This window comes from Gracilinanus agilis, chromosome 5, assembly GCF_016433145.1.
Source record: "Gracilinanus agilis isolate LMUSP501 chromosome 5, AgileGrace, whole genome shotgun sequence".
NCBI lineage: Eukaryota > Metazoa > Chordata > Mammalia > Didelphimorphia > Didelphidae > Gracilinanus > Gracilinanus agilis.
This window is the reverse complement of record NC_058134.1, coordinates 187,961,504-187,987,272: the sequence shown is the minus strand read 5'-3', so window position 1 is coordinate 187,987,272 and position 25,769 is coordinate 187,961,504. Positions and strand designations below refer to the sequence as shown.

At 35.1% G+C, this 25,769-nt stretch overlaps 1 protein-coding gene across 1 annotated transcript in view; it reads left to right on the top strand.

Moving 5' to 3' along the window:
- The window catches only part of PDE3A (phosphodiesterase 3A), a 321,482-nt gene that overhangs the window by 225,415 nt on the left and 70,298 nt on the right, over positions 1-25,769 (top strand). Inside the window, exons 3-5 of the mRNA XM_044678475.1 lie at positions 11,658-11,915; positions 17,440-17,594; positions 24,014-24,129. Coding sequence (XP_044534410.1) covers positions 11,658-11,915; positions 17,440-17,594; positions 24,014-24,129 — 529 coding nt within the window. The remainder of the gene's footprint in view (positions 1-11,657; positions 11,916-17,439; positions 17,595-24,013; positions 24,130-25,769) is intronic.

The window sequence follows — 25,769 nt, the reverse complement described above, 5'->3', positions numbered from 1 at the left end:
ATACTTCTTAATGAAGCCTGACATTGCTATAGCGTTTTTGACTTCCCCATCATATCGCTGACCCTTATGGATCTTGGAAGTCCACAAAAAATATTTTTTTTCAACTGAATGGTTTTCTTTTTCTTATTAGCACTCCCTTAACTTGTACATTTGAATTCAATTTTTTTGAAGTCAGATCTTTTTGGAATCCTGGCATTGTCATCCAGCATGTTAGTTATTCCTCTCAGCTTTGTAACCTTTACAGATATGCTGTCTATACCTAAGTCATTGCTAAATGGCACAGGGCTAACTAAGCACAGGTCCTTGGGACTTTAGACGAGATTAATTAAAAGAAAATGGAATCAATAGAATAACAAACACTTAGTAAACAGGCACTATACTAAGCACTGGAAATACCAGTACAAAAATGAAACAATCTCTACTCTAAAAAATCTTACATTTTATTGGGGGAAAATACATTTAAGTACATTCAAAATTATTAAGGAAAGGCAGGAGGAAAGGAATAAGCATTTCTATAGTACCTTCTTTGTGCCAGAAACTGTGATAAGCACTTTCAAATAATATAAAAAAAATATGTGGTTAGATAGGGAGGGGGAACACTGGTAGTAATACAGCTCAAAGAAAGTCTAATGCAGTAGATGGTGCTTGTGTTATATTTTGAAGACAGAAAGGAAGAAGGAATGCTTTCTAGTAATGGGGGATGACTAGTTAAAGGCATAGAAAGGGGTAAAATGTCATGTGATATACAGAGTGGATTGTAGAGTTCAAAAAGGGGAGTAATATATAATTAGGCTGGAAAAATGAACTTAAAGGGCTTGAAAAGATAAACGGAGCTGTTTCTATTTCTTTTCCTAAAGGCAATAGAGAAACGCTAGAGTTTATTGAATGAGGAAACAATATGGGCAAATCTGTACATAGGGAAGATGACTTTTGACATTAATGGAACTGTTGATTATTCTTTGAGTGTACCCTTCAACAGGTCCTAAAACTATCTACTATCATCTACCTTAGATGATTAATGTGAGAGCACACACACACAGACACATATACATTTATACATATATCACAAACATTTTTGGAAATAACTATGCACCAGATTGAATGCTCCTTTGTAGCAAGAAAAAAAAATTAGTAAAAGGACCCAATAAAATTTTTATATAAAAAATTATAGAACACTTTTTCTTGGACCCCCTTCATTTATGCCTTTAGTTCTCTGCCTCTTTGTTTCAGTACTTGTTCTCTATAATATTCCCCCCCATTTACTCTATTCTGTTCCCTTTTAATTTTCTTTTCATTGACAAAATGCTTACTATGTAACTACTAGGAAAGACCTCTTAGTTTTATATATCCTTGTCATTTCTTGATATAGCTTGATACTCTGAGGCCTGGTATAAATATTTTCCCCACTCATTAATTTATCTTCTTGTCTTAACCTTGATTGTTTTATTTATGGGGGGGGGACTTTAAACAAGTTTATTCAAATTGTCTTTTTAATCTTTTATAACCTATCCTTGGTAAGAACTTTTACCCTTGTTAGGGCTGTGAAAGATACTTGATCTTGTTCTTTTCAATTCTTAAAAAATTTTATAATCCTTTATATTCAGATTACACATCTATTTTGTGTTTCTTGTCGCACATGGTATATGACATTGATCTTATTTGGATCAAATTACTTTCCATTTTTCCCAACAGCAAGAAAATTCTTACCAAATAGTACTTTGCCGGATATATGCTCTTGAGTATATCAAACATTAAGCTACCATTTTAAATTGTTTCTGATTATTTCTTTCTAGCTTGTTCCACAGGCATCCAGTACTGCTATTATTTTTGACCAGCATCAATAATTTCAATGATGGCTGCTTTCTAGTATACTTTGAGGCCTAGTAATATTATTTCCTTTCCATCCCTATTTTTATTATTACTTCCATTGAAATTCTCGTCTTTTTGTTCCTTCAAATGAATTTGTGATTGCTTTGTCTATTCTACAAAGAATGTATTTGGTAGCATGATTGGTATAGCACTAAATTATTATATCCATTTAAGAAGCAATTTAAAATTTTTATTAGCATGGCCCAGCTATTAATACTGAATTGCTCTTCAGTTACTTGTCATCCTTTATTTTTGTAAAGGGTTTTGCAGTTGCTTTATATACTTATTGTGTATTATTACACTAGCTTGTGAGTGTTTTAGGCATTTTGAAGTTATTTGGAATGGAATCAGCTTCTTTGATTTCCTAAGGTTTTTAAAATACACAATTGTTATCTTCTGCACACAGAAATAATTTTGTTTTCTCTTTGCAGATATTTTTACCTTTTATTTTGTTCTTTTGGCTTACAAATATTGTTAGTATCTCTAGAACTATGCCAAATAATGAGGACAGTGATTGTTTTTTCCTTTTACTTCTGTTATTCCAGAAAAAGATTTCATCATTTCTTTTTTGAGAGTAACTTAAGCTCTGTGCTTTTGGTTATGTTAAAGAAGCCCCCTTTTTACAGTAGTGAAAAATAACTGATGCAGGTATTTAAAAAACAATAACATAAATTAGTAGTTTGTCAAAAGTATTTTTCTATATCTATATGATCAGTTCTGTCAAGTTTTGAACCAATCGTCCCATCCCTAGTACAGGTGCAACTTAGATATAGTGAATTATTTTCTGGAAATATTGTATTCTCCTCGAAAGGAATTTACTTAAAGTTGTTCAACAATTTTTCAAAGTGAAATTGGTTTCTATTTTTATTTTTTCCCTTATCTCTTCCTAGTTTGGGTAGTAAGACAAAATTGAACACATTAGAAGATTTTGTCAAGGTGCTTTTTTCCCTCATTTTTCAGAAATACAATTCCTTTGAATGTCCAGTTTTGCATGAATATAATTTCACATACTTGTATATATTGATTCATTATTGGGATTTCCCTTTTCATTTTTTCTTCATATTAACTATTTTAAAAATTGTCATTTAAAAATAAACTTTTACTTTAGTTTACCACTTTAAAAGTCACTATTTTTAAATATTTCTATTTCCCTCTGACAAAGAATACTTTTTTATATTTGAATTAATTTGTTTACTTTATGATTTTAAAAAAGTCAGGTCACTGGTCTTTTTTTTTTTTCATTTTGCTCATTCAAATTTCCAGATAAATTTTCCTCTGATGATTGCTTTTGCTACATCTCATAATAAATGTTATGTTGTATCTATGTTATTATTTTAGTTAACATTATGGTTTATTGTTTCCTTATTTTAAGGTTTCTGGTTCCCTATCTTACAAAATTGTTCATTTGGATACCAACAATTGATACCACAAGTTTTCATGCCTCCTCTTTTGTTGGCTTTGGTCCCATGTGAACTATTTGAATTTCTAAAATCTTATTTTTCTTTATTGTAATTATTCTCTATGCTACTTACCTTAGTAGTATGTATATGTGTTTGTTGTTTGTATGTATGTAATTTTGTCTTTTTTTTAAAGCCTTTTGATAAAATTTGCAACATAACAGGCAAACATATTCTTCTCAGCCTTACATCATATCTTAAACTTAGAGCTAAAAGGAACCTTGCACATATTTGTGTCTTATAAAGAACATTTACATGGTAATATACAGGGGGGTTGACCTTATTTTACAGAAGAAGAAACTAATGCTCAGAGAAATTTTTAAAAAAATGTCAAAGCTATACTGATGATATAACCAGATGAGTTGGGTTTTAAGCTCAGATCCCTTGACACCACCTTCAGTGCTGTCTATTTTACCTTTTTTTCCTTTTAAGTTATCATCCCTGAATTTGTTTCACATAAGCATAGGAAGAAAGTAAATCCTGAAAATAAAATGGATGAACATTACCCATTTGAAGGAAAGCATGTTCATTCAGTTGTGATTTCTTAGGAAAGAAGAATACTGCCATCTGTTGTTAACATAAATTGTTTTCATATCAAATCAATTAAATTAAAGAATACATCTAAAATGTAGTCATACCAATAACTAAACACAATTCATTACTTTTCTCAGCTAATAATTCATTAGAAGATGCATCATTAGGAGAGAGAGAGAGAGAGAGAGAGAGAGAGAGAGAGATGGAGGAGATGAACTTTACTGTAAAAACGGAAGAAAATCAGATGAGGCTGAGTGGTCATAAACATTGCTAAGAGATTAAAAAGTGGAACAGTGTCACACTGGGGATGAAGAGAATAAAACAGAGCACTGAGTGCTCTTGAAGCAAAGCCTCATAGATGAGGCTTCTCCCAAAGAAAAAGAAAGGATATTCTGAAAAGGAAGTAGCTGCTTATGTTCCTATAATAATGAAAATTCACATTTATATAGTTTTTTAAGGTTGCAAAGAGTTTCATGCATGTTATCTTTGAATGTTGATCCACATGTAGTTTAAAATGAAAGATTGTTCAATGAGGAATCATGCTTTAAAAGAAGATATGAGTAACCATGATTTTGCTTCATTGCTGACAGAACTGACGTAGTACAGTTTTCCCAGCATAAGTTTGCAAGATGACAAAGCTTCCTAAGAATTGTCAAACCAGATGACTACTGCCCAATTCTAATGATTCATGTGGGTACAAATTATACCGACTGAAGGAAAATATTGCTAAAAATTATGCCCCACTGGCCAGGAAACAAACCTCAGGATCATCAGTGGTGTTTTTTTCATCGCTTATCCACTGAAGACAAGGTAATCAGAAGGAAAGATTAGACTGGGAAGTATCCAATTTGTCAAGAAGTTGTAGGATTTCTACAATATGACTTAAGTTACCTGAAAAATGGACTTGTGGTCAGCCATGGAGAAGACCAAACCTGGCCTGGTAAAAAAGTACTTTTCCCAAGTCTAAGAAATCTAATGAAAAGAATGCTTTACATTGAAAGGGATATGGGATTGGGTTGGGGTGACAGTATTCCTTTTTCATATGTGCCAAGGTAGTTGCCAGAGAGAATATCTACACTAGAGGAACAATAGACAAATCTATAAATTCAAACTTTTCAAATAATGAAAAAGAAAATACATAGACTCATATATCTATTTATTAGTGCCAAGGGATGTACCACAAGCAAGAACTATTAGAATACAAAATATGAGACAAATTTAGCTCCTAGATATCACTAATAATTGATAGGATGGGATCCAAAACCTGTGCATTTTTCTGTGAAGGAGAAATATTTAATGACATCAACAAAAAAAGATTATCAAGGGGGGAGCGGTGTTGGAGGAAAGATATTCTAGAGAATAACTTTATGCATTAAAATTATATATGCATGTTACTAGATACATATATGTGTCTATCTATAAAACACATAATTACTGACATGTACTTATACAAATACCCATACACATGTCAGTTCCTGACATTTTAGGAACTAGAGTAGTTGCTTTTAAATGAAGATTAACCAAGCAGAAATAACAGTAATGTTGTCATAAGAATAAACTATAGACTATCAGAAGAAAAAAAGGGAAAAGATAAAGAATTAAGGAAGCAGCCTCCAAGCCTGGAACAGAATTGTGATGTAATACTGATAGGCTTCAAGTATTTAGTCATCTGCTGAAGGTCCATCTGCTAAAAGTAAAGTGGCCAAACATTTCTTGTGTTGCTTTCACGAAATGGTGAAGAAACAAACAAGGGTAGATTTGGTGGCAGATCATAATCTCAATAATAGAGTTGTTGGGGTAGAAATGGTAGGAACTTTTTTGAAAGAAGATATATAGTCTCTCTTAGAAGGAAAATCAGGAATGCATAGCACACCATATTTTAAAAGGCTCAAAGAAGGGATGAGTAGACAAAAATTCTGTAGGAAAAATCAGCCTAGCAAAAATGGAAAGTTTTATAGAATAAAATTCAAAAGACAAAAAACAAACAAAAATAAGCTCCAGTGCAAAAGAAAATGGGGAATTGCTGAATAGGAAGGATGTAGAGACACAAGAAACTCATGGATCAACTTTATTATTTACAATTTCTGAGGCAAGTTTAGGAACTGAGGATAAAGCTAAAAATGTTGTCATTGGTCTCTCAAGAATAATGAGACTCAGAGGGAAATATAAGGATAACGAAAATAAATAAAGCTATATTAAGGAATACAGAATGTTTAGCATATAGAAGACAGAACTGGGGATTAGTGGAAGGAGTGAGGAGGGCACTTTATAGTTATTTCAAATGTTTGAAAGGCTGTCATGTGGAGGAGGAATTAGACTTTTTATATTTAGTTCCAGAGAGCTCAGTTTCCTTAGATGTAAAATGAGAACAACACTAAAGTTACATTTATAGAACTATGCTAGGAATCAAATGAAATATTAAAGTATATTCTAAGCCATTAAAATATTAAACAAATGTGAGCTGTAGTTATTAAAATAGAGGCTGTATATTATGGTGGATAGAGGGCTGAACTTGGAGTCTGGAAGACCTGGATTTATATCCCACTTTTAAACACTTTCTGGCTTAGCGAACTTGGGTAAGATATTTAACCTCTCTGATCTCAATTTTCTCACCTATAAAATAAGGATACTGACAACTGTGGTACCTACCTCACAGAGTTATTGTGATGTCCAAATGATATAATTTTGAAATGTCATATAAACTTCAGTTTCTCTTTAAAAAGGATTAATTCAGTTATTTAGAATCATTTCAGACCACTTCATTAGAAAACCATAAATCCACATTAGCAAATGTAGCAAGGAAGTCAATAGCAAAGATGATGCCATGGTATTGGTCTTTGACTGTCAACTTGTGTTTTTTTCCTATTCAAAAACACTTCAAAAATTGGCTCCATTGGAAAGTGAAAAGATTACAAATACCATAGTATCCTACATCACAAAATAGAAGGAACTTTAACAGTCATTTGATCTAATCTCATTTTTCAATTGTGGAAACTGAGGCCCCAGAGGTAAAGTGATTCATTTAAGGTCACCCAGGTCGTAAGTGGCAGAACCAGGATACCAGATAAGGTCTTCTGACTCTAGTGTTCTTTTAACTGCATTATAATGTTTCTCACCTATTGCTTATTTGGCATAAAACTTCATTTTCCTACATACTCATTCAGATTTAAATTCCAGATTTTCTATTTTAAGGTGGCAATCTGTATTTGGTTGTCTCCTTAAATAGTATCTAGGAAATCGTATTTACATTCTCTTAAAAGTAAAACATAAATGTTTCTATTATCTGAAGAGCCTGTAATGTTTATAGTGCATGGTCACATTACCTTTTTATAGAGAGTGTTTGATCCTGTAAACCATAAAAAGACAATTCTGGTATTTTGTTTAGTATAGTTCTACTTCTTACAAAATGTACTTTAATAGATTTCAAGTGTAGGTCCATTATTTAAAAGTTATGTTCCATTTTCAAATTTCTCCTTCCTGTAGCTCTAATTCATTGAATATTTTAAGCTACCATCTAAAGTTTTATTAAGTGAAAAATTATCTGACATATTATGATATAATTAAAATTTTAATAATTGATTTTTTTCTGGATCTATGATTTTATCAATGTAACATCTATCTATTGAGAACTCACTCTAGTAATTCAAATAAGCATTTATTATCTCTGCAACCTTTAGTCTTCAAGAATTGCTCAGAGCATTGAGGACTTAAATGACTTGCCAGAAACAATCCAGTTAGCAAGTGGCAGAGATGGGACTTGAGATCAGCATGTCCTGACTTTGATATCTTCTGTCCCCTACACCAGCAGCTCCCAATCTGTTTTCATTCACACACCCCAATCACTTTGGATTTGAGGAATCATAGCACAATGAATATGTAAGTTGGCCCACACTGCAGGAGTGTCATGAGATTCCCAGACTGCACTTTTACTTCAGTAAAAGCAACCATTTTATTGGGTACTCTGAGATTTCAAGATCTGCCCCATTTGGATTTTAGTTTGTTAATAAGCAAGTTTAGTTTATTTTGTGAATATAAAATCCATTTCCCATATGCTGATAATACAAATTTATGCTAAATAGTGTTATTTATATATTTTCTTTTATTTGCAGTACCCTTAACATCCACAATTACATTTCACAGTGTTACAACTGGAGTTATGACACACTTTTCAAGAACTGAAACTTTATATTATGTTATCTTTTGTATAAAGTTTAAAGTGACAAATAAAATTTCATTTTCCATTCAACTTTGTAGACTTTTGTATACATATATTCATATATTCATACACATGATATATATATATGTGTATATATATATATAGATATATGGAATGAATATAGGTGAACACATATTCTGATACATGAAATGCATAGAGAATATTCACATATACTGAGTTGTCCTCTTTTGTGGGAAAGTCTAAGAAAGAAAAATAATGTCTAGTAGTTGGTTCTTCTCTGGTTTACTTGTAATAACTGGATTTTTTTCCACATTACTACCTTTTTTTCCCCCTATTCTATTCCTCTGAGCTCCACTACTACCTTGACTGTTGGCCTTAGACAGTAGCTAAAGCTATCTTCTAGCCCTTTGGCATTTAAACTATGATAAATCCTATTCTTGGCACAAAGCCTAGAATTGTTCAGCCTCAGATTTCATAGCTCATTGACGTTTTTGGCTTTGTTTGGATCTGAAAGTTGTGGTTAAGTTCTTCCCTTTTGTGATGCAACTTTTGATTTTTACAAAATTGTATAAACATTATAAAATGGAAAAAATAAGTTCTGATTACAAAAAGGCATTAAAGAATAGTAAATAATATCATCATGTATATACACACACATGTAATTTTTTTTCTTTCTCTCAGTGAAAACCTATTGGCTTTGGTCTCAATGGTTCCTAACTTGATTAACCAACTTCTTTTGATTTGATTCTTGCTTTTGTCTTCACCTGAAGACTACAGTTTCACAAAATTAATAGAGGGAAATTCATTGGAGAGATATATAGTATTTTCTGAAATATTATATACTGCTAACAGTGGCCCACAAATGGCACTTTAAGTTGGTGTTTATTTTTAAGATCCTCTTTGTAAACCTCTGTTCTAAATAGAATAAAACTAATTTTGAATTGAAAAAAGCTTCCTAAATTTAGGGTCATATGATTTATAATTGAAAGGAAACTTTGAGATAATGAGTTTCGATCCTGTACAGATGTTTTGACATTTTCCATTTAAGTGACTTTTCCAAGGTCACACAAAGATTTCCCTACTCCAGATCCAGGCCTCTTTTCATTTCACTACCATTGGTCAATTTTCTGGGAAAATTTTAGGGAAAAATACCCCACCTCCTTACACACACACACACACACACACACACACACACACTAATAGGGAAAGGTACTCAATGTAGCTTTTACCTTTATAAGATAAATTTTTCCTCTTCTGTTCATATGTCCCATGTGGGTGTATATGTGTGTGCAAATTAAGTACATGTATAAAGACACATAAATATATATATATAAAATGTAAGGGTGAAAAGGGTTTTTTTTTGGTTCAATATATTAAAAGATGGTTGCCAGAGGATTGAATTATTATCAATCCTCAATTAAGAATAATCTCAAGTCAAAATTGACTTTTATGGAAGTTTACAATTAAGAAGGGGGGCAGCTGGGTAGCTCAGTGGATTGAGAGTCAGACCTAGAGACGGGAGGTCCTAGGTTCAAATCCGGCCTTAGACACTTCCCAGCTGTGTGACCCTGGGCAAGTCACTTGACCCCCATTGCCTACCCTTACCACTCTTCTACCTCGGAGCCAATACACAGAAGTTAAGGGTTTAAAAAAAAAAGAAGAGAGAGAGGAAATAAGGAAATAAGAATCTAACACAGTAGGTAAATTGCTATGATCCTCTAATTAATACAGGTAGATCTAAGTAACCCTCAGCTGAGAGTCAGAGGGCCAGAGGCCCAGAGTCTATTAAGGAAGTTCCTTAAGAGAAGTTCAGGAAGATTCAGTCAGTCTTTAAACTCACCACCTCCACGGACCAGAAGAGCTAGAAGACCTCCTTCAAAAGCCGCCCTCTTCACCAGAAGCACTCACTCACTCACTCAACTCCCTCTTTTTAAAAGGGACACTTATGTGTCACTTCCTGTGCCTCCCTTCAACTTTATGTGTCTAATCACAATAGATGCTTCTTATTAGGATGCCTAGGGATTGGTCAGTTGATTCTGATTCTTCACCCACTCTAGCACACATGGGTTAAGAACCTCCTAGAATTTGGAGGTGCTCTCACCTTTGGTGATTAAATCTAAAGATGGGCAGTGTAGACTTAATCTAATTATCACAATATATACATATGCATATGTATATACACATGAAATGCACATACTTGTATACTGTGATAATAGAAAAAAAGGGTTGGGATAGGATTATTTTAAGTTTAAATTGTTGAGTTTTTATGTAAACTAAAATGTGTTTAGCTTAAATTCTCACCATTTTATAGGAGTTGTCTTCAGTTTTGCTGATCTTTTGTTTTTCCAATTTTGAAAACAAAGTAGTTAGAAATGAACCAAATTACTGTTTAAAATGAGCAGAATGAGCACTGAAAGAAAACAGGACCTTCTTGGCCAGTTTCCTGGAAGTGTATCTAATCGTTATGGAAGGACATAATGGCAACTTTCTAAAAGGAGTAATATTAAACGTAGTTATGAATCATCTCTCTTAACACTTTTAAAAACTCAGAGTAATCAAAATGATATACAAAACGTGGTTGTGTGTAAAGTAATCATACTTGAATGGCCAGAAAAAACGATGGATCATTTTGGTTCAAAATTTATATTATAAGTTTACGAGGGAAGTTTAAATATCGGTACATCTAAGATGAATACTGGTTCCTTTTTTTTTTTGACATTGTAAAAGGGAGTACATTTTGGCCTCCCTCTGGGTAAAAAGACACGCGTGGTTCTTAGAAAATTGAACATAGAATTAGAAATATATTTAAAATTAATTGACACATTGGTTTAGCACTTCTTTTGAAAATAATAAATATAACTACTGGATGTAGTTTTTTTACCTTTATAAAATAATTTATTTGTACTAGAGTCCATTTACACCCTAACTCTCTAAGTAGACTTTGAAAATTTAGTCATGTATTATGTTATTTTATTATATCAATTATTAATATTTTTCCTTTAGAATTCACTTTATTGTTTTCCAGCTTCTCCATTGGGATGTTAAAAAAATTCCCCTTCCTCAAATGTCTCCCTTTTTAAAAACCCTTACCTTCCACAGTAGAATTAATACTGAATCTTGGTTCCAAGGCAGAAGAGTGATAAGGGCTAGGCAATGGGGCTTAAGTGATTTGCCCAGGAACACACAGCTAGCAAGTGTCTGAGGCCAAATTTGAACCAGGACCTCCTGTCTCTCTTAATCCACTGAGTCACCTCGTTGTCCCCTCCTCAAATCTCTTTAACACTTATTTTTTACTGACAACAAAGTTTGAGAAAATTCTTTCTACTGTTTTTATATTTTCCAGTGGCTAATGGCATGTGAGCAAATGAATCTGAAGTTGAAAGGCAATTTGGCAGATTATCAAAAGTTTTGGCATATCCTGAATAGTTTGTGTGATTTTCACTTTTTTCTTTTTTTTAAGAGTAGATAACTTGTATACATGTTCTTTTTTCCCCTTGTGAAGACAAAGCTTGGATAATTTTTAGATAAAAATATTAAGTTCAATACTTAGTGATTATGGTATTAGGCATAGTGTAACCAAAATGTGTTTTGTTATTGTTGTTTTTTGTTTATTTTTCCAGTCTTCAGGTACAAGTATTACTGTTGATATTGCTGTGATGGGAGAAGCACACGGACTTATTACAGACCTCCTTGCAGATCCTTCTTTGCCACCAAATGTGTGTACATCCTTAAGGGCTGTGAGTAATTTGCTCAGCACACAGCTGACTTTCCAATCAATTCACAAGCCAAGAGTGAGTCCTCTGGTTTCCTTCAGTGAAAATTATACCTGTTCTGACTCAGAAGAAAGCTCTGAAAAAGAGAAACTGGCTATTCCCAAGGTAAGTGCTTATTATAAACTCCTTGGGGCATTTTTTCCTACTTCCCTTTTCCCCTTCAGAACCTCAATGACTAAAGAAATATTTACAAATTCATGGTTACAGTTTTATGAACCCTTAAATCTATCCATCAGCAAGCATATATTACTGCCTGCCACATTCCTGGTATTATATGAGGATCTACAGTGACAGTGATTGCTGAGTGATGGCAACACCTATATACCCTTAGGGTATAAGGTGGAACATTATTGCTGAGTGATAGCGGCAAAGGGACAATCTGGAAGTAGAATTGTTAGAAGAGAATGTCCTCACTCCCTTTCTTAAACCTTTGTATCAGGGGTGTGGGAAAATGCCTAACCACTGCTACAGAGTATATCTTCTTGGGAAGCCAGGCAGTGGAAGGAGTAGGAAAAGAAGAGGTCCAGAATGAACAGTGGAAGTGCTAGGCAAATTTGGATTGGGACAGGGATAGGATAGGCTTGAAAAGAATGGAGATGAATGAATGGGAAAGAGAAGTGGAGATTGTTTAATCCTCAGCAATAAGTAAGAGACAGATAAATCATAATCTTCCATCTCCACAGGGTAGTATTTGTGGGCAAAGGCAGAGGGTGCTGAGAATTGGTCATTATCTATTCCTCCAGTATGGATGAAAAAGGCAGGTAGTGTTGGAGAGATGGAAATGAGCAGCTGGTCTGGTAGAGGGACATTAGCCTTTGGTTGCCCCACCAGTTTCATTTGGGTGGCGTGGTGGGTATTTTTCAGGAGATGAGAAGACTGCTCCTGATTCTGGTGGCATGCAATTGAGCCTGACCTGTTCACCTCTCCATCTATAATTTTATTATTCCAACTAGTGTGTATATATACATACATACATACATACATACGAGAGAGAGAGAGAGACAGACAGACAGACAGACAGACACTAAATTTTTGTAGGGATATTGTTCATTTTTTTTAAGTCACACATTTCAAATCAATAACTTCTTCATGCCTGACTGCATGATGGTAAATAAAATCACAGCATCTCCATGTTTTCAACCCTAATTGAAATTGGATTGAAAAGAATTTTCTCTAAAGAGTGGAAGTCATAAGAAATTAAAACTGATCAAAGTCCATGGTGCTGTATAAAGCAATGTCAGAAATGAAGAGGACAAGTGGCAAGGTCTATTGCTAGGACAAATAGTCCTTCAGAGAAAAATTAGTCAGCCAGTCAGTGCTGTAAGCAATAAGCTTTTTTATTTGGTGAATTTAGGAGAAGGCCTAAAATGGAAGATGGCATGACTTAATTAGTGATACCTAAGGGAGTATGAGGCAGTGAGAACAAGGGTACTAGGACATCACATGATTCTTCGCTGTGGAGCTCCAATGGATGCCTCCAAAACAAAACTGAAAGGATATTACCAGGCATGTCTCCAGGGGACTAAAGAATCGACAGACATTTCCAGCAGTGGCATGAAGGGGTTTGTGACGGTCTTAGGACTGGCTGCTCCCAAAACATGGCATGTATTACATCAGATTTTGCTGAGACTCCTGAGGACAGTGGTTCAAGGTAGCACAAGCAGCAACAAGGTCAGGCTGACTTTAGGATTAGGACAGTTTATGTGTTTCACAGGGAAGAAAAGGTTAGGAATGCTTAGGTGGGTCTGATGGGTTTCCTATCCCTAAAGTCACAAGTAGTGGGACATCAATCATCATCATCATCATCATCATCATCATCATCATCATCATAATGAGAATGAACATTTATAAAGTGCTTACTTTGTAACAGACACTTTATAATTATCATCTCATTTGATCCTCACAACAGTCCTAGGTTGGAGGTGTTATAATTATCCCCATTTTACAGATGAGAAAACTGAGGTGAAGTTAAGTGATTTGTTCAGGGGCACACAGCAAGTAAGTGTCTGAGGTCAGATTTTAAGCTATGTTTTCCTTGACTTCAGCCCTGATGCTTTGTCCATTGGGCCACTTAATCAGATAGGAAAATGTAGACTTCTAGCCTGGAATGGGAGATTGTGGATATTGGAAGATCGAAAGAAAAGGAGCAGGTTGGAAAGGAGAGGGTAGCAGGCAAGAAGAAGGACCACAGCTCAAACAGAGAAAGAGTAAACTGGAAACATCAGATATTTTCTTTCAGAGTGTGACAGCAAATTACCTTTGTGAGTTAGTTATCAATAACTTTTAACATTACACAAAGAATGACTTTTATTACTATTCTTTTAAAATGTGGAAATATATTCCTAATCACTCTTTAACATTCTGATATTTTTAGAACATCCTTCCAATAGCTTCTGCTTCTGTTGGGGATTAGGCACAGATAAAGAGATGAACATTAAGTGTCCCATTTAGTGTCTCATGAAACACGTGAACTCAGTCAACAAGTATTAAGTAAGCATCTACTATGTGATGCAGATACACATCCAGTGAATGAAACAACCCCCCTACTCCAAGAAGTTTACATTCAAGTAGGGGAGACAAGAAGTATATGTATAAGTATATACTAAATAAAAATAAAATAAAATAAAATATGGTTGACAACAAGGTAGTTTAAGAGAGATGGCACTAGCAGATAGGGGGATGAGGAGAACCTTGGCCACCGTGTTGAAGGAAAAGAAGGATTGAATGAGCCAGAGGTGAGGAAGAAATACATTTCAAACATGGGGGGACTGTTAAAGGCATAGAGTTGAGAAATGATTATGTATTGTGAAAACCAGGAAAAGCCATTTTGTCTGAGGTCATGAATGGTTCAATAAGGAATGGTGTATGATGAGGCCAAGGTTATTTATGATGAAAGGAAAGAAGGGAAGAAGGGAAGAAGGAAGAAAGAGAGGGAGGGAAGGAAGGAAGGAACAAGGGAAGAAAAAATTATTAAGTGCCTGCTCTATGCCAGGTTCTATGCTAAATAGTTTATAAATATTATTTCATTTGATTTTCATCACAACCCTGGAAGGTAAGTGCTATTACTATCCACATTTTACAGTTGAGGAAACTGAGACAGAGGTTAAATGACTTGTCCAGGTATACATGCCTCATAAATATCTGAGATCAGATTTAAGCCCAGCTCTTCCTGACTCCAGACTCAGTACTCTTATCTCCTGTACTATTGAGCTGGCAGTATTTAATCCTAGAAACAATATGGAGCCACCGGAATTTAGTTAAATCATTAAAAAACACTTACAAGTGCGAGGGTACCTATTTGTCTCAATGGATTGAGAGCCAGGCCTATAGACAAGAGTTCCTGTATTCAAATGTGACCTTAGACATTTCCTGGCTGTGTGACCCTGGGCAAGTCACTTAGACCTCATTGCCTAACTCTTACCATTCTTCTGTCTTAGAACCAATACATAGCATTGATTCTAAGAGATTAATGTTTTAAAAAAATAAAGATGTGACAGATGGACTACTATAACACAGACTTCAGTTGTTAGATTGTTTCTTATTTTACTGGGCAAATAGCCAAAAATATTAAAGGGTATATAGAAGTGTTCCTATGGAAGTGTTCCAAATCCACTGCTTCTCTTAGATTCTTAACGATGACCTATTTCTCATTTTAGGTAAGCTAATCTTGTAACAGTAATTCATTCACTTGTAAATCATAGTTTATGTGATTATATTATTAGGCTATTAGGAATAGTCATTAAAGAGCACAGATGCAATGAAGACCCAGCCACTATGGCTGCCATCTTGATATATCATGATAGCAAAGGATGTTCACTTTAATTTCAAGTCTGATAAAACCCCTTCTTCTCCAGGAAGACTTTCCCATTTTCTCTTAATTCTAGTACCAGCTCTCTGTTCATTCTTTCCTATTTATCTTCTATATGGTTTATTTGTACATAGTCTAATGGGGAGATAACATACAAACAACTATGAGCTCCTTGAGGACAGCCTTTGTCTTTTTTTTTTCATTTTAGTATTTATTTATGACATTGCCATTTTTTAAACATGTATTAATATTTATATTTTAGAAAAGTTAACATGGTTACATGATTCATGCTCCCACTTTCCCCTTCACCCCCCGACCTCCCCCCCTCCCCTGGCCGATATGTATTTCCACTGGTTTTATCATGTGTCATTAATCAAGACCTATTTCCAAATTGTTGATAGTTGCATTGGTGTGGTACTTTTGATCCCCAGTCACGTCCTCTTCAACCCATGTATTCAAGCAGTTGATTTTCTTCTGTGTTTCCTCTCCTGCAGTTCTTCCTCTGAATGTGGGTAGCTTTCTTTTCCATAAATCCCTCAGAATTGTCCTGGATCATTGCATCGCTGCTAGTACAGAAGTTCATTACATTCAATTTTACCACAGTATATCAGTCTCTGTGTACAATGTTCTTTTGGCTCTGCTCCTTTCACTCTGCATCAATTCCTGGAGGGAGGACAGCCTTTGTCTTGCTTTGCTTTGGCACAGTGCCATGCACACAGTAGGGACTCAATACATTTACTGACTGACTGACTAACTGCCCAGCAGCATCCCCTGCTGCAGGGGGAGTCCATCTGTGCAATGGATATCAGAAACTTCTTAGCTTCTGTAGCATTATTGTTGTCACTTACAATCCTAAGGAATTTGGGATGGAAAGAGAAAAGGTTAAAGGGGAATCAGGAAGAGGAGAAACATATTACTAATCTCCTTCCACTAGTCATTGCTTCAGAAGATGGAGGGCTCTTGACCAATGAGATTCTTTGGCTTCCTTCTCCAGTCTTAATCCCTGTAGTAGTGATGGTAGTGATAACGGGCATTTATGTAGCATTTTAAGGTTTTTAAGCACTATACACTTGATTTCATTTGAGCTTCCCTACAACCATGTGAGCTAGGCACAAGGGTAATATTCTTATTTTCTTATTTTCGTTTTGCAAAAGAGGAAGGTAAGACTCAGAGTAATTAAATGCCTTGTCAGAGCCAAAATTTGAACTCTGGGCACTATATCCAAAGCGTTGTGCTGCCTCCCATCTACCCATAACTAAGTTGCATGGGCAGCAAGAGAAGCATCGACTAGTAGAATGAGTCAAGTCAAGGGCATTTTACATACCCTCTACTGTGCTAGCCTTTATGTTCAAATAGAGGAATTCAAAGGAAATCAGGTATCTCGTGCACATCTGCTATCCTTGACTCCTTACTAGATATTGTGACTTACCTAAACCGCTCCCTAAAATTGGTGTTCCTTAAGTGTGCTAATACGGAACGTGTGAACGGATGGGCTTAAATGATATTTATTGACTCATTTGGCTTTGTGATAGCATCTCAGAAATTATAGAGGCTACTCCGGGAATCCATATATATATATATTTGGACTTTGATTTCTGAGCCCCAAACTTCCCTTTTACCTCCTATTTTAACTTCTTTGTTTCCTCACGAATGCTTACCACAAAGTTGTTTATCACACCTATGGGAGTACTCTTATTTTGGTAGGTTGATGAGCATTCGGCCAGGTATACTTTTCAATAAAGAGCTTGCCTCCTGGCCCTGTGCTAAGGGAGGGCTCCGGTGCAGAGGAACATTCAGTAACTGCGCTCGTCTTCCCCTTAGCGCCTGAGAAGGAGTTTGCCGCCGGGATTGCTGAGACGGGTTTCATCCACTTGGACAACCACCACGTCTGCCACAGGTCTGCCCACGCTGGAGCCTGCCCCGGTGAGGAGAGACAGGACGGGCAGCTGCAAATCTCAGGAAGCCCCTTCATCCAGGTGAGAAACCTAGGCTGTTTCGGATTCCTTGGGGCAATTTTGAACTTCTGACTCCTCCCAGAAATGGAGATTTCTGGAGGGAGTAGAAGCTTTTAAGGGTGAGTTGGAGGGATTCCAGCTAGGGAGGCATCCAGAGCTCAACTTGTATTGTGTTTGCGGCTTTTTTTTTTTTTTCAACCTGAAACATTCTTGAAGAATGAAGTCAGACGCTTGAGCTTCTCTTCCAAAGGGCAAATTGGCACCACTAGGCGGGAGATTTAGTAGTCTAGTAGAGCAATCTGGCCCAGAAGGGAGAGATACCGAGTTCCTGGGAAGTGTACTGTCGGTTTGTTTTTTGCTTTTCTTTGTATCCCCCAGGCTTAATATGTTTGTTACGTTGTGAACATTTAATAATTGCATTTTGATTGACTTGGAGCCAGGAGGACCTGGGTTCAGATGCTGCCTCAGAAACTTGCTAACCACAGAACGCTGGATACGACTTGATCTTTCTCAGCTTCCTTAGCTATCAAAAACAAATGTTTGCCTCCCAGGATTATTCTGAGAATCTAAATAAAGATATATGCATGTATATGTATACATACATGCACATACACACATGTACGCACATATGCACACAGATAAAACCCACATGCATACAGACATACCTAAACAGGCATGCATGTGTGTCTAATTACACATATGCATGCACATGTCTACGTGTATAATTTATGTGCAGCACAAACTCACATGCATATACATATATGTTTATAATACTCCACACATGTGCACCTGGACTATATAGATACACACATGTATCCAGAAACATGCACACATGCATAATGCATCACACAAATACATGCCTATATACCTATATGCATATATAAACTTATATGCATATATTTACACACATATGCACACATATACAGGCACACAAATATACAGGTATATATGCGTGTATAACAGCACATGCATACATGCATGTATATCAGTACATATACGTGCATTTTTGTATGTATATAATTAGACACAAAGACATATAGACATGTAAACACATGCTACAAATAGGCATATTGCTTTGCAAACCATAAGTACTATGTAAATGCTTATTAATATTAATATTATTAACCTTACAAATATACACTAAATTGAGAGCTCTTTTCTGACTGTTTTCTTCTTTCCTAGTTATTAGCCATATTCACCACAACATCACACACACATCTTTGAAGTCATGAATCCCTTTATAGCACAGGTAGGAGACATTTTCTCCTGGCCATAACCTAGCATATAAAAATAGCATTTGCAGATCTGTAGAGACCATAATTTTGATGACTTTGCCCCCATAATATGAATTTTTCAATTTTGTTTTATTAAAAATGCTCAGAACATCTAGGTGGTACAGTGAATAGTAGTCTTTTGTCAGGAAGACCTGAGTTCAAATGCAGCCTTAGATGCATAAGTGACCCTGGGCAAGTCACTAAACACTATTTGCTTTCAGTTTCTTCATCTGTGAGTCAGAGAAGGAAATGGCAAATCACTCCAGCATATTTGCTGAGAAAACTCCAAATGGGGTCATGAAGCATCAGACATTACTGAAACAACTGAACGATAACAACAAAAATACCTAACCACTTGGGGTCTAATGAAATCATAGAAAAATATGGAAACTAGTAATAAGCTTACCATTTCAGAAAGCTTAATTTCTATTTCTAAAAATCTCCATAAAAATTTGTCCAGCATGTTTCAAATATATTTCCCAAAGGTTAAAATATCAAGACTTTAATATTTAACTTGAAAATGTAAGTATATCTTTTCCTTTTATGTTCTTATATAAATAATCAAAACTCTTGGATTAGTATAGCAAAGATTCTCAGAAACATTTTTGTTATACAGAGAACATCTTGCTTTTCTAATATCGGTTCTCTAAGGCACTAATAATCGAGATAATTTTTAGGTTTTTTTCTATTTAAAAAAATCATTTTGTTTCCACTGATGTGTTTTAATTTTATTAATCAACCAGTGGACACAATTAGTTCAAAACAACAGCTTTTTAGGGAATTAGTATAGAATTAAAAATGATAATATAATATGTCCATGAACCTGGGATATTCTCTTCCCCAAAGATACATGCCTAGGGAGAAGCTATGAAAAGGGATACACATAGGAAACATGTGACCAGGGAAACTCATGGAAAGGAAACCCAGAAAATGTATTACCATGGTATGTGTAGGAGGGATAACTCGTATTATTGACTAAAGAACTTTCATGTCTTCTCCAATGTTTTCATACTTCTACTAGACCTTCTCTCCTCCCACATCTTCCATGAGTAGCTTTGCTTGTCATCTTTAAAGACTTTTTTTTTTCCTGTTACCAGATTCTAGTTTTGTCTGGAGTCTTTAGGTCTCCTGAGATGATGCAATGGATAGAGCACTGGTCTTTAGAAAGACTGGATGTGACTAATCATAAAACAACCAAATGGTCACTAAAAAGGACTTTTAGGTATCCATCTAGGAAAGGAAGAGGATGCCAAGGCATTACATGTTTCTCAGAAATATTCCTGGCAAATATATAGGAAAGCAGCTAATAAAATAAGAAGTTATTAGTTGACACAACGATACACTGTTGGTATAGTTATGAATCTGTACAATCATTTTGGAAAACAATTTGGGCTGAATATTTATACCCTTTGAACCTAGGGCAGCTAGGTGATGCAATTGATAGAATGTTGAGCCTCAAATCAGGAAGATTTATCTTCCTAAATTCAAATCTGGCCTCAGAAATTTACTAGCTGGGTGACTCTGGGCAAATCCCTCAATCCAGTTTATCTCAGTTTCCTCATCTATAAAATGAGATGGAGGAGGAAATGGCAAACCACTTCAAAATTGGTGACAAAGAAAACTCCAATTGAGGTCATGAAGAGTAGCACATGACTAATCACTAAACAACAAAATGGTCAATAAAAGCGCTCTCTCTCTCTCTCTCTCTCTCTCTCTCTCTCTCTCTCTCTCTCTCTCTCTCAGAAAAGAGTAATTAAAGGTGTCAGTCTGGGAAAGGTAGAGAGGGGATGCCAAGGCAATCCAATATGCCAGTATAAACTGTCTTGCAAAGGCTTTACGCAGACACAATCATTTGCAAGTGTTCTAAATGAGGCATGAGGTGGGTTTTAATTCAGTGCTTTTCCTTTTCTTCTCAGAATTTTAAATAGCCATAGAAGAGCCAGAAAAATCTGAGGTTTTGTTTTTTTGTGTGGTAGATGGCAGGGTAGGCAGTATTTTTCAGATATACAACTTAATATTTATTCATTTGGTATGTCATCATATAGGAAGTCCAGTATAGAATGGAGGATAGAACTGGGTGCAAAATCTGTTTCTGATAGATACCCAAATGTTTGAACCTGAGCAACTGACCACCCCGCAATGCTACAAGAAACCCTCTGAGATACTAAGTAGCAGAACAGTGGCTGACTTACATCAATAAACAGGATTTTCTCCCCTGAGAATTCCTTTAACCAAAGAATCACAGCTTCAATTCCTCTCCCTATACCATATAGAATTATAGATTTAGAACTGAAAAGGGCATCATAGAAAATCTAGCCTAAACCTTTTCATTTTACAGATGAGGAAACTTTTAGAGTTTTCTAGTGATTTGTCCAAGGTCACAGAACAAGTAGCAGAACAGTGATTTCCTTTAAACATAATTCCAATGACTGAATTCAGCATCTTTTCCAGTAGGCTACACTGCCCTCTTCTGTCTCTGGTACAATTCTGTTTCAAAGTAGTGAAGCAAAGATTAAATAGACTTTGAAGAAAATGTTAATCTCTAAAAATAGACCATGCATAAACACACTATAATATTGCTACCATTGACTAAAATAATTTTATTTTTTTGGCATTGGAGGAAATAGCCCCTGAACCCAATGTTTTTCAGTCTCTTCAGTCTTCAACCTCCTCCCTTACTAAATTTGATTGATTTCTTTCTTTACTTTTCTCTTTTCATATCTATTTCCTTTGGAGGCTTTGAACAGTCCATAAGCAAATATTTATTAGCTGACCATTATGTAGCAGGCACTGTGCTATACCCTCAACATACAAAGAAAACTGAGAAATAGCACTTTCCCTCAAGGAGCACTCATTCAACTGGGAACTTGCATTTTTTTCTCCTTAGAAATATGTTTACCAAAAGAAAGAGAATCTAAGGGTGTAGAAATCTTTGATCTAGAAAAACAGTTCATGGAAAGTTGGGAGACTACATCAAATGGCTTAACTTCAATGTAGCCTTTAAAAGCATTAGTCTTCCAAACAAACAATAGTAATCAATAGATAATATTTATATAGTACTTTGAGGTTTGCAAAGCATTTTTTAAAAACTCTTACCTTCCACCTTGGAGTCAATACTGTGTATTGGCTTCAAGGCAGAAGAGTGGTAAGCAATGGGGGTCAAGTGACTTGCCCAGGGTCACACAGCTGGGAAGTGTCTGAGGCCAGATTTGAACCTAGGACCTCCCGCCTCTAGTACTGGCTCTCACTCCACTGAGCTATCCAGCTGCCCCCTTGCAAAGCATTTTTAATAGATCTTGTTTGATCCTTTCAACAACCCCATTGAGTGTATAGAGATAATTATTATCTCTGCTTTACAGATGAGAAGGCAGCTATGTCTCAGAGAGTTGAAGTGATTGGCCCTTAGCCACACGTTGAGTGTCAAAGTTGGAATTTGAACTTGACTATTCTGATTTCAGGTCCATCACTTTATTTGCAATGTTACATTTATGCCAAGATATTATAAAGGTGCTTTTTTGTTGCTCTTACTCCAAAGTCCAATCTTTAAAAGCATATTCACTTAAAAAAACACGTTAAGCTACATAAGTCTGAAGAGGGAAATTTATTAAGTTTTAAAGTGAACTTTTATTATTTGTGTTTTTGAAGTATGAAAAAAGGTCCTCTAAGCAAAACCATGGTCATCTCTGTGGCAAAAAACTATAAGGTTAAAACTAACATCTAAGGTTCTTTATAAGGCAGATCTACATACATGAAAATAACAAGATCTTCTGTCCAATGATAAATTAGATGAGCTTTCTTTGCAGTAAGTTTTGAGCCATGATAGAAAAAATGAAATGACAAAAAAGAATGATGTATGGATATATTGGAATAGTTATCTTCCTTTCAAAAGGGTCTCCATTCTATTGATTCCCAAATTCCATACATAAGCAAGATACCTAATATTAGATGTCTAGAAGACAAATTGAATAACACATACTGTATTATCCCTGTGAGAGACTGGCACAGTAGAAAAGATGCTAAATTTGGTGTGAGAAAACTGGGTTCAACTCCTTACTCTGTTACTTACTACCTGTGTGACCTTGAGGAAGTCATTTAACCTCAGTTTTCTCATGTGGGAGATGAGAGAATTGGACTACATGCTCTTTAACATACCTTCCAGCTCTAAATTGATATTATTATTTCAATCAATAACTGTTTATGCAACTCTTACTATATGTTATATACATTTCTGTGTTGTGCTATTGATTTTTTAATTTTTTCAAAATTCTGCCTCTAGTATTATAGTTACTTTTTGTAAGAAGAAAAGGAGTAAATGTGTAGATTAAAATTTAATAAAGTTCCTGAATATTCAAACATGAGAAAAGAGGGAATTGTATATTAATAAATTCTGGATTCATTATTTGTATTACTTTGAGTAAGATGATAAACACAATATTTTAATCAACATTGCACATTTTAAATGTTAAAAAACGTTGCATCAGAATGGTCGGTCTAACGAAAATGACAAAAAGGGATTTTAGAATTGATAACTGATATGACATGGTCCATGACAAACTGTTCTGTGACAAGACAGTGTTATTATCCTTTCTTTTTAGATATCTTTCTTTCAGGTCTTCTTTGAAAGATGTGATTATTGAAATAATGGAAAGTGAGTTTTTAAAATTTCCTTTTTTTCAGAGAAAATGTTTATCCATAAAGTAACTTTCCTGCTTAATCAGCTCAGTGTGTGTGTATTTACGACTGCACTATGATTTTATGGTTCTAAAGATAGAAGTTGAACTTGCTAACATTTGTATATGTAGGTATGGATGCAAAATGTTTATGTCAGGGGCAGCTGGGTAGTTCAGTGGATTGAGAGCCAGGCCTAGAGACGGGAGGTCCTAGGTTCAAATCTGGCCTCAGACACTTCCCAGCTGTGTGACCCTGGGCAAGTCACTTGACCCCCATTGCCTACCCTTACCACTCTTCCACCTATAAGTCAATACACAGAAGTTAAGGGTTAAAAATTAAAAAAAAATGTTTATGACAGCAAACAGACTGATTTACAAACCAATCCATTGTGTGAAGAATAGTCTGATTACAAAAAGAAGTTTCCATCAATAGCTATTTAATGATACCTCTTGTTTATATTCCTTTTTTTTTTAACAAAACAAACCAAAACATCAGTGCTGTTAATCCTGATTCTTGGAATATGATGGCCATGACCAAAAGCAGGTCCTTCTCTACTTCCTATGCTGTCTCTGCAGCTAACCATGTGAATTCTAAAAAGCAAAGTCGAACAGGTAAGCAAATCACTGATCAGTAAGTCTCAGTTGAATTAGATTTACTATAGCTATCACTTAGAAATCATATGTAGCAAATTACGAGAAACAATTTCTTTACCACAAAGTACTGACACATTTTCAGAATTGGTGAGAAAATCCTGACATGGTATTTTGGACTCTGATTTGACTGGTAAGAGGAAAACAAATACTTTCATCCCAGTCTATCACTACTCGGCATTTAATGTACCACCCTGAGTGTGGAACCACACTCTATTATATAGTTAAGATGAGCTTTACAAGACTTCATAGTTTCAAACCATAGGGCAAATTGCAGTCGGTGTCCAAGCTAAAGAATTACCCTGAATAGCGTCATCTACTAAGACAAAAAAATAATAATAACGTGCATGTAATCTACTGAGTCCAATGAGTATGTTTTCTTTTTTTGGAAAAATCACTCTTAAGCTGAAAAATACTAATTACTACTAATAAAACCATATATAGTCAAGAAGATGTCTACATATCCAAACCACTTCTTAACATATTGTGTTTTTAAAGGAAAAATGTTTTTATTTCTCCTTAGAACTTTTTAACATGATCAAAAAAGAAAAGAAAAGAAAAGAAAAGAAAACCCAGAAACTTGTCATTATTCAATTCAGTGTTGCCTCTCTGATTTTGGCAAGAATAATAAACAAAAAAGCCTGGTTTCAAATTCTACCTCTGAAGTCATTTGAACTTTTTGAGCCTCAATTTTTTCAGCTATAAAAATAAGGGTGGGGGCTTGCTTGAACTAGATTTTTTCTGATATCCCTTCCATCTCTAATGGGATCCCTTAGAAGAATGACTAGAGAAAAGTTTCCTTAGTCTAAGGACTTTTTAGATCAGATCAACAACAGGTTTGTGGAAAGTGGAACTTGGGAATTATTTCTTATCTCTGGGCTTTTTTTCTGTGTACATTTTGAGAAAATGGTAAGGGGAAAGCAAATGCTTTTAATGAATTATTAACATACATCATAATTCTCCCCCAGGTTTGGCAATTAGTGCAGCAGGCCCCGTAAAACATGACATTTGCATAGAGAGTGCATTTCAGCCAAACTTGTAGTACCATTTATGATTAATTACTCCTCTTGCATAAAGTTATATTTAAAAGACTTAGGGCTTCCTGGGAGAAGTCTCGTAGATATCAAACTAGAGTCAGAATAAGAGAGATAGGTCACACTAGATGGCTTTTTTGGCCCTATCTATGAAAATACAAAAATACTTTTCAAGTAACCCCACACCTCATAATCACTAGAGATCTATTAATTTGTAATTAACACTTAAAAAAGGATTTCATTTTTAATCGGGGAGATGTGAGTGAAAGAAAACAACTGATAACTAAAGAATAACATTTGAAAAATTTAAATTCGAAATCAACAATAGCATTTCCTAAATTTTGCTTGGGACCTTTGAAATAGGAAACTTGTTAACACAAAATAAAAGTCAGATTGGATCCTCAATCCCATTAGATTGTAAGATCCTCAAGGGCAAGGGCAGGGACTACTTTTTTGCCTCTTTTTTGCATTTCTATCACTTAGCAATGTGCCTGGTAGGTGCTTAATAAATGCTTATTGATTAATTATTTTTATTGAATAAATTATTTATTAAGATTCCATTATGTT